The sequence below is a fragment of the Morone saxatilis genome, unplaced genomic scaffold (assembly GCF_004916995.1).
Source record: "Morone saxatilis isolate NCDOM2014 unplaced genomic scaffold, NCSU_SB_2.0 Contig12, whole genome shotgun sequence".
NCBI classification, from domain to species: domain Eukaryota; kingdom Metazoa; phylum Chordata; class Actinopteri; family Moronidae; genus Morone; species Morone saxatilis.
In genome coordinates, this window is record NW_023339674.1 from 14,962,063 (window position 1) to 14,972,489 (window position 10,427).

The window sequence follows — 10,427 nt, forward strand, 5'->3', positions numbered from 1 at the left end:
ATCTTGTTTTATTGTTTAACTAATGCTAAAATATTTTTGTTAATTAATTGTTTTATTAATTAAAAATGTTTTTTGTTTTTTTTCAGGGTTTGCCAGGCAAGAAAGGTGTTGAGGGGAAAACTGGAATCCCTGGACCAAAGGTGTAATATACCGTTTATTCATTTGGATGCACTGAAATGCAAGCGTGATCCTTACAGCTGTAGTGGTTCACTTAAATAAATGTACAGTAATGCTGTCTCTGTTGTGTGTTTGTGTAACTCAGGGCAGTCACGGTGAGGAGGGAAAGTTTGGTCTTCACGGCATAAAAGGAGACATGGTGGGATTTTATTATGTGTTGCACCCTGTGGGGATCATTATTCTGGTCAAGCATATTTAATGGTGTGTATAATGATGTAACCACAGTGACTCAGTGTCTGTGTGCAACCTTCTGTAATCCCCAGGGCCTCAGAGGTCAAAAGGGTGCAAATGGAGAGCCTGGGACACGAGGCACAATGGTAAAATAGCATATTTGGACTAAAGATTGGGTTTGCAATTCTCAGCCTTTGTTATGTAGTGTTGCTGAATATTCTGGTATTTTATCAGTTCCAAAAATCAATTTCTTCAGTAAATATAGGTCATATAATTTATGTGTGTGAATGTATTTTTAGGGGACAGTGGGGAAGGTGGGGTTCATTGGCACTCCAGGGGCTAAAGGTCGACCTGGACCTGCTGGTCCACCTGGTCTTCCAGGAACTAAAGGAATTCAGGGGTCAAAGGTAAGAGGACGCCATTGCTCAGCTCAGAATAAAATCTAAACTAGAAAAATAAAGTAAAAACTTTCATAATGGAGATAATGTCTTCATAAAGGGAAAAGGAGCCCAGCCTGGAAGGAAAGGAAACAAAGGAGCACCTGGAAAACCTGTGAGTTTAATTTAATCTTTTATTTTTATTTTCCTCACTTAATTGAAACAATCTGGATCACTATCTTTGATTTCTGATTATGTTTAATTTAAATTAAAGGTAGGATTAAATCACCCAATCCAAATTGAATTTACTCACAGTCTTAGTCTGAGCGTTGAGCTCATCTAATGAAGTCTGCTTTGTAGGGAGCCAAAGGACCGCTGGGTCAACCAGGAACTGCTGGAAGTCCTGGAAAACCTGCAAGTATCCCTTTTGATGGATCAAATAGATACAGTACATCACTGCTCATTTCAAGTATTAAAATAAAACTAATATGCAAACCAAAAATTTAAGTTGACGGTTGGTCTCTCTTGTCTTTTTCTTGTCCTTCTGTTCTCAGGGTCTTAGCGGTCTGGATGGGTTACTAGGGGTGGAGGGAAATGAAGGAGATCCGGTAGGAAAAATGTACCATACTGCAGTTTAGTCTGTTGTTCAATTTTTTTTTTTCTACTGAATTCAGTCCTTCCTCTTCTCATCCCAAAGGGTGATATTGGTTTCATAGGTGCCCCTGGAGCCCCTGGCAGGCCTGGCAAAGTGGTAAGCTTCAAAACGCACATGGATAATATGCAACCGTACTGCACCATAAAATCAGGGGAATTTTCCCTTATTCAAAAATATAATCAATATATCAATTCATAAATATTATACATATAATGCTCTAGGGAAAACCCGGACCTCCTGGAATCAGAGGAAACACTGGAGCACCAGGCTTCAAGGTACAATATTCATAGTCATAGTCATTTATTTACCTGTAAATAAATAATATTCATGACTATATGTGCAGAACACGTGTATAATTTTTATTTATTTTTTTCATCTATGTAACTCACTGTGCCAGGAAAACTGCTATTTAACATGATGTCCTATTGTGCCTCTCAGGGTAAAGCTGGACCAAAAGGAAAACAAGAGCCTCCTGGACCAATGGGTCCGAAGGTATATAAGTTTATTCAGCAGCCTTGATAATAAGATCCCTGAACATAATATCTTTTCTGGTAAACGTCTGCATCGTCACTTGTCTCGATACAGGGTATTCCTGGACTGAGAGGAGAGAAAGGCGAGTCTGGAATTACTGGTTCAAAGGTAAAAGGAGTGCTTCTGCTATGCTGCAGTCTCTTATATTCCTTTAATCAATGCTCTGTCCTATTGTTTTTCTGTACTGTATACACTCCAGCCATGATCTGCTGATGTTGAAACTATCAATTACATAGACTATAGAAGATTTATTATACATATTATTTAGTCCTTTCAAAGTAGTCACCTGCACAGCTTCAGGGTTTTACAGTAAGCCCTGACAAACATGAACAAAACAAAACAACAAAACAAAAATGGATTGTCTGAGAATCCTGTAACTGTTTAGTTTTTTTATAACCAATTCTCATCCTTAATTTGTTCACCTACAGGGTCTCCCAGGTGTCACAGGAATATTGGGACCAATTGGGCCACCTGGGCTAAAGGTTGGTTGAAATTATTTGAAATATGAAATAATTTAAATGCAAAAAATAAAATAATTTCTGTTGATCTACCAAATTTCTACTTTTGTCTTAGGGGAATCCTGGTTTGCAGGGGCTGAAAGGTCATAGAGGTCATAAAGGAAAGCAGGTACGTTGTGTTTTATTTTTATTTTTCAATTTGTTTAAGCAGGTAGCAAGTTATTAATCAATCCACTTGATTTTCACAGGGGGTTTCTGGTCCTCGTGGTCCACATGGGCGAAAAGGCTTCCTTGGACTCCCTGTACGTTGCTTTGATATTCTGCTATATCAAATAGCTTATTAAAACATTTTACTGAAGTTATTTCTGTTCTGTCTTTGTTACAGGGTCAGCTTGGAAAGAAGGTAAGAGACTGTTCAATGCTTTTTTTGATGTTTGTTGATTTTTGTTTATGACTTACAGTTTTGTAGGCCTACCTGGACCTGATCCTGGTCACAGATTCAGCATCCTGAAAGCACATTTATAGTTTTTAGTTTATGTTTATGAAGAGAGCATTTCAGTAGACAACTTATGTAGCTCACTAGAAATTATTTCATTCTTTCATAACTTTTAGTTGGCTCTATCATAACCTTGGTTCCCTTCACAGGGAATGAAAGGTTACCAAGGCAGGAAAGGACCAAAGGGAGTGAAGGGCAAGCGTGGACCTCCAGTAAGACATTTTGCTCACACAAGTAAACAAGTAAAAAAAGATGTTTGACCTGATCAACAAACTTAACTGTAACATACCATAAAATGTGAAGATGCATTTGAACCTTGATGGCAGGGAGTGTACCATGCTCTTAAAGCAAAATAATTTGTTTTACAGGGAAAACCGGGTGCGCCAGGCAACCGCAGCAAACCAGGTCAAAGAAATAAGCTGAGGCCCAAAACAAGACTCAGTGCTAGATCAAAACTGAAAAATGTGCCAAGACCTGGACAAAAACTCAGCCTCCTGAAGCGAAGAGAAGGACAACAAAAGGTGGTACATTTTTTTTGTGTTCATTTAAGCTTCATATGAAGGGAGCTGTATTATGATTTAATGTTTGGATGACTGAATGATGGATTCCCCTGTAGCGGCCCAGGCAAGTGTCCAGGAGATGGTTTCAAGAAGATGAAGCTGAGGAATCCTTCAGCTGGCCTCAGGGAACCAAAGATGACCCTGCCACCACCTGCAACGAGCTGGGACTCATACACCCTCATCTGAATGATGGTGAGGGTCTGAATACGCTCATAACCATGACTTTATATTAATCTGTTTTGGGCAATACACTGGATACCAAATTAGTCTGAGTGATCGGGCACTCAAGTCGATTATTTTTCAGGTTACTTTTACATGGACCCCAACCAGGGCTGTCCCTATGATGCTGTGAAGGTATTCTGTAACTTCACAGCAGGAGGAACAACCTGCATCGACCCTTTACAGTCGCAGGTACACTCATTTTCACCTACAGTACAAGGGCTAACATTAGCGGGCTGAGTGCTGTGTGAGGAAAGCAAACACTCAATCTCTTTTTTTCAACTGCATTAACATGATATGATCCAATGGTTTTACATTGCAATATACTTAACCCTATAACATTGCTGTCAGTTGATGATTTGAAATCTCTTAAAGAGACCAATGTTTGCATTTTTAATATATTTTTTCAGCAGATTTTAAGTGTATGAAGCCGCATACTGTACATAAAGCTGTTTCACCCAAGGCAGTGCAAGCCTATTAATAAAAATAACTATTGGGAAAGTACTTTTCACACGTTTATGTAAATACACAAATACAATGGTCTTTAAAAATATTAGCAATATTCTTTTCTTTAGATTAAATTAAGTTGGGAACCAGAAAAGAAGAAATCGAAAAAGTCTGTCCAGTGGTTTAGTCAGCAACATGGTGGAAAGAAGGTAAGACTGTCACACATTTGTGTATTGATTGAATAACATTTATTACATCTAACATCAGTGAGCCATTTTCTCTGACTTAAAATGAAATGATTTCTGTCTCTGATAGTTTGAGTACACTGGTGCGGATGTTGTCCAGCTGAGGTTTCTGCGGTTACACAGCCACAGATCTTTCCAGCACATGACTGTCAGCTGTACAGCAAACCACTCCAGTACTGCTGGCACAACTAATTCAGCCAATAGGATTATTCACTTCCTGGGAGACTCTGGCAAAGAAATTATTTCACACCTTACAATGGTGCCCAAGAGAGGCTGTGAGGTAAAAGATTATCTTGTTGTCAAAAACACAATTATTGTCAGTTTAGCAGCATTTGAACTGTAAAAAACTGTACTCCAAATACAACACATTGTTTTTAGAAATAACTAAATTCCCACTGCTATAACCTGCCATGTAAAGCTTCATTCACAGGATTACGTTTTAAATCCAGGAAGAACAGAGTACACATGTTCTCTTGATGTCTTTTTTCCTCATCATCTTGCAGGTGGAGGTGGTTGTGATGGTTCGGGGGAGCACGGAGCTACATCGAGGTGATATGGAGTTACTTCCTGTCAGAGATCTGGGTATAGAAATGACGTCACTATCTCCCCTTGTCCCTGAGATCACTGTTGCTTTGGGACCCCTCTGCTTCTTGTGACCTATGAAGAGTGTGTGTGCGTGTGTGTGTGAGTGTGTGTGCACCTGTGCATGATGAAATTCTGTAAATATCTCTTTTATATAGAAAGCAGGGATATGTGGTGTCTAGACATTTTACATGAAAAAGTATGTTAGAATTAATTTGCTCAGTACTATATGTTGTGTGTATTTATTGAATTGTCACAAGCTGAATGAATTGTTAGATTTTATCATATGAAGCATTTTATGAAATTAAACTGTTTATATTACATCTCAGTGTATTCAGTGTCCCATCATCCTCACAGAGGAATAATGTGCAGCACTTAAAAATAAAATGATGACTTTGAACGTGTGGATTAAAACTGAGACATGTGCATCTGTTATATTTTTACTGCCTGCACTGTACAGTTGATGCCAACCTTGAAATATTTTATAATGTAGGTTATAATGTAGATTTTCTTTCTCCATGAACAAGATTTCTAATGTAACTACAGAATGTGTAGGTTGAGATTTTACACCAATCAAATAAAAGTTTACCACTGATGACACAGGACCTCCTAATAAGCCAATGTCATGTTAGAAATCTCACAGGATTTATAGTGATAGTTGAATGTTTTTATGTTTCCTTCATCTGTTGAGTTTTGTTACACACATAGTAGGAAATTAAAAGCATCAGTTCATGTAAAACAGCTTCTAGTACTGTACTATTTGAGCCCTGCTGTGACTTTCCCAAGTTTCCAAGTTCAGGGATGTCCAGAAGTCAAAATATTGTTGGGTGGCAGTTTCCATACAAAGTGGTTTCCATGTGGTGAGCATGGGAACATTTGAAACATTTCTTATGGCTATTTTGATTGTGCACCGCTGTCAGAACACATCACAAAGTGGCCTTGTTGTGACAGAAAAGACCTGCAGGCAGTTGAGAAAAAGGTCTCAGTCACAGAGTCTCTTCCAACAGACTATACAAAATCATCCAAGTATGATATAACTGCCTGTTACCAAATGCATGTTGAGACCTCCCACCCCTTCCTCACCAATACACTCATGATCCTTTTTTTGCGCATTTAATCATGAACAACACAATCCAGAAGCAAATCTGTGGTTATGTGTATAATGTAGTCGTTCATGATTTTCATAAATGTTCCCCTGTGTCTTTGTAGTTAATTGTATTTGTCACACTCATCTCATAAGACCAGCTCAATATGAGATTTATTTCCCAATCATGCTTTGGGAAATGCCAGCAATTACCTAGAGATCAGTGACACCATCTCAGTGTTTGTTTTGTCCAACCAATTGCCCAAAATTCAAAATGATTAAAAATACATTAAAATTATTTAAAGGAAAAGCAGCAAATCCTCACATATGTGAAGCTGCAATCATGTTTTTCGTATGAACAATTATTAGAGTAGTTGCCAATTATTATTTTTTTTATTAATTAATTGACTAACTTTCAGCTTACAAGAAACGTCATATTTCATGAGCTATTTGTGTGTTTTCTCTGTAAAAATCATAATTTGTAAGTAAATAGTAACTAAAGCTGTCAAATTATTAAAAAAGTATTTCCCTGTGAAATGTATTGGAGTATATGAATAAAGTCGAAAGTACCTAAGAATTTGTAATCAAGTACAGTACTTGAGTAAATGTACTTAAATACATTCACTACTTCTCTAAATATAATTATTTGTTTCTGCTGATCAATAAGTATTTGAACCAGTCAAATAAATCAATAAAATAAAATACTGTTATAGTCCAACATACAGAGGGAATCCTGCACACATTGCGCAGGAAGTGGGAGTAAATCCTCTTTATCTTTTATTTCATATTGTGTTTGTGGAGACATTTATGTTTTCTTACATCTGTTAATTGTTGATTCACACTATTGATTCTCGAAACATACCGTAAAAAAATCTCTTAAAAGCAGCGTCCCAATTAGAAGCAGGTCTCCTTTACAAGCCTGGTGTGGCTACATGTTTTGACAAATAAACGCAGGTCTCAATTAGAATCAGAATCACTTTTATTGGACAGGTATGTGCGCACATACAAGGAATATGACTACGTTGCTCTCAATGTACAAACACAGACTGACAGCATAAATAAACAGAACAAGTTCAACAAAAAAATATAGACATATATAGTTATACATATATAAACAAACATTTGTAGACAGTAAACAATAGTGCAATGGTGCAGAGGGCGAATGATGCTGAAATAAATATTTTACTTGCAGGTATCTTTATTTACGTGAGGTCGGTGGATATGACAGAGTCTACTGTAGATACAATACATACAGTATGCAGTTAGAGGCCTGTTCTAGTTTTTATAGAAGTTATTTGAATGTATAAAACCTCTTAAAAGCCCACCGGGTTGCCTGCTTAAGTGAGTTCTGAGCCTAAATATAATTGTTTTATCAATGAGCACATGCTCCACATCATTAGATTATCCACAGAATTTATAATTTATAATCATTTTACAGAAACCATGAGCAACAAAGAGTCAAATAAATAATTTGATAGTGTTTCCCATCTTTGCTGAGCAGGGGTTTTGCGTAAAAAGAAAAAATGAAATGCCTGTCACATATAAAGGACTGTTCAAAATAAAGGCAGGCTGAGCTCAGATAGAAGAAAATAAAAGCCCAGGCTTCACGGTAGTCCTATTTAGAGACTTGTAACTGTTCAGTATTTAGGGGTGTAATTAGGATTTTACTTAACTCTCAAAGCAAGTAAAAACTGTATTACACTTTTCATGTTGCAGCAAGTTTCATTTAATTAGTCACCAAGCAGCCCGGAGCTGGAGTCTGAAGACAGCTGTGGTCAACACTGTGGGCGCTGGTGACGTCGAAAGGAGGAGAGACTTTCGACCAATCAGCGTCGACTGCCCTGTTCCTCATCTCCTGTGTTAATACAATGGGGAAGGTGAGCAGCAGCTCAGATTGTTGGGATCTAAAGCAGTCACACGTCTGAGTTTGGACTCGGAAACGTCGGAGATCGACTTGACAAGACAGCACGACGGCGGCTGAAGCGAGCAGGTGTCCAGGAAGTATCCGGTAGGCGGCATTTTTATATTTCCTTCGATGTCTGTCAACCTGGTCTCTAGCTAACGATGGACGTCAACAAGTTGGCTAGTTTGACCAATAGATGTTCCCCAGTGCTAGCAGCCGTGAGGCGGACGCTTTACAGTGAGAGGCAGCCTCAAACCAGGTGGCTGTTTAGCTTTAATATGTGCAGTTAGCTCATGAATTCACTCTGAGTCTTAATAACAGCTAACTGAAGTGTTAGCTGTCTGTCTGTCTGCCTGTCTGCCTGTCTGTCTGTCTGCTGCGTGTCATGTGAGAGTGATCTGATTGTCAACTGTGTTTGCTTTATTTGTCAGTCTAAATCCTTAGCATTCTTACCCATGCTACCCTGAGCTCGCCTCAAGACTTGATGCCTTTTACTTTGGTAAAGCAGCTGGTCACTGGTTTGTTTTTAACTGAAGTTACCTGTTTTCTTCAGGATGGAGACTGGGGATGACTGTGTCCTCCGGTCCCGCTGCCGAGCCATCCCTAAGATGCCCTCCTTCCCTGATTTGGACAGCTCTTTGAAAGGGGAGTGCAACCAGGGAGAGCATCAGCAAAGCAATGGAGACAACCACATCACCAGCAATGGTGAGGACATCTCCACTTCCTCATCAGCAGGGCCAAGGGAGAGGACATTGACCTCTTGTTACCGTCATATTGGAGAAGCAATGTGCAACCTCCCCTCTTTTTTAATGTTTTTTTATTTCACTGAATTTCCTTGGATGGGTTACTCACTGACGCCATGTCACAGGATGATGTGTCCCTCTTAAGCAATGTGTTGTGACCTGTGGTACAGTTTGTGTGTTTAACCAGAAAAGAGAATGACAGGGTAGAGAGCGCTGGACTGATTCCCATGCTAGCCCAGATAGTCACACAGACAAGTGATGGTCAGTGAAGTGATCATGGGAAATTCTGTCTATAAAACCACAGTCATGACATGTCTTTGGACAACATGAACTTAATGTATGTTTAGAATAAAAATACTGACTTCAAAAAAAGTTTGGTGAGGTGAAAAACTACCAAAATATTCTAATGAAACGTAATTTATTGACTCCCTGTCTTTGTTACAATGTCAAGTTAATCCATTTTTTTCTTTGCCGTACTGTGTGTTGACATTTTCTTGCTATATGGGTGGGGTGCTACTGCTGCTGGTCTCTGTTTGTGTGATTGACCTCAATAACTGAACAAACTTGTTCATCAGACAGCTGTCAAGACTAATGACCTGTAGTTACCTTTACCACAAGCAGTCCAATAGCATATCTTGGTGCACACTACATCGTACTTGCTACCCACTGTCTTATAGGCGCGTCACCTTTTGGATGGTGCCACATTCGATCTACAGACTGATGTAATTTGACTTCTTCTATTTATCCAGACACAATGACCTAAATCTACAGTACTCAACCATTAGCACCCTGTGAAGTTTTTCAATCAATGTCAAAAGATTTAGATGGTTTTGTATTGGCCTACATGTGGTGTTAAAAGCAGATTTTAACTCTCGGTGAACAATAAAACCGGAGCCATCTCCTTAAATGCCCCACCGATAGTTGTAAGTCATTTATCGAAATATTTCACATGGCGTGAATTGATGTTGACATTTCCCAGGTCGAAGTTCTGTTGAGACAAGGTAACCTGGCAACTCGTTTGGCTCTGTTGTTGATCTGGGTGTGTCTTTATAATGATATTGGAAGATTGCAAAGAAGCATGTTGACGATTTGTATTTTATCATACGCTCAAACTTGTGTGTTCTCTTTCCAATTTCAGGAAAAATTGAAGTGGAACATGTGATCAGCAAAAAGCTACAACTGAAAAGGAAAGCGGAGGTTAGTAAGTCAGTAATTTTGATGTAGAAAAGGCTCAGCTTGCATGTTGGAATGAGCCACTTCAAACACCCTCCAAGAGGAAAAACTTTTAGAAATTGGAGTAATCTTGGGTTTCCTCCAATTGATGTGTATTTTGTCATCCTGCTGACAATTAATAATTGTTGATATAAAATGAATGAAAAAATCAAATTGATCATGTTTTCTGCTTGTGGAGCATTTTAAAAGTTTGTTAAGTGACTTTACAGTGTTTTACAAAAGATACAAACAGACTTCCTGAATGAGTACATTATACATTTGAGCAGTTGCACAATACTGTGAGCAATGCATTCATTCTACTGTCTGTCACACCTACAATACGTTTAAAATTACACAGTTAAAGTGTCATTATAATGTTAACACAGAGCTGCTGCTGGCAGAGAAGAACTCTGGCTTGGTGTCAACAGATAAACAGTTACATAATGCAGTTAACAAATTTACTCTCTGTTACAAGGGGTTATATATGCAAGGTGTAAAAAAAGGGGAATTGTTATGGCAATCATTTATATTTATTCAAAACGAAAAAAAAAGAATTCACCTCGGAGA

At 38.4% G+C, this 10,427-nt stretch overlaps 1 protein-coding gene across 1 annotated transcript in view; it reads left to right on the forward strand.

Annotated features, from left to right (window-relative positions):
• The first annotated feature begins 7,874 nt into the window (after positions 1-7,874).
• soat1 (sterol O-acyltransferase 1) overlaps positions 7,875-10,427 on the forward strand; it is a 7,938-nt gene continuing 5,385 nt past the window's right edge. Inside the window, exons 1-3 of the mRNA XM_035652701.1 lie at positions 7,875-8,010; positions 8,459-8,610; positions 9,787-9,845. Coding sequence (XP_035508594.1) covers positions 8,460-8,610; positions 9,787-9,845 — 210 coding nt within the window. The 5' untranslated portion in view covers positions 7,875-8,010; position 8,459. The remainder of the gene's footprint in view (positions 8,011-8,458; positions 8,611-9,786; positions 9,846-10,427) is intronic.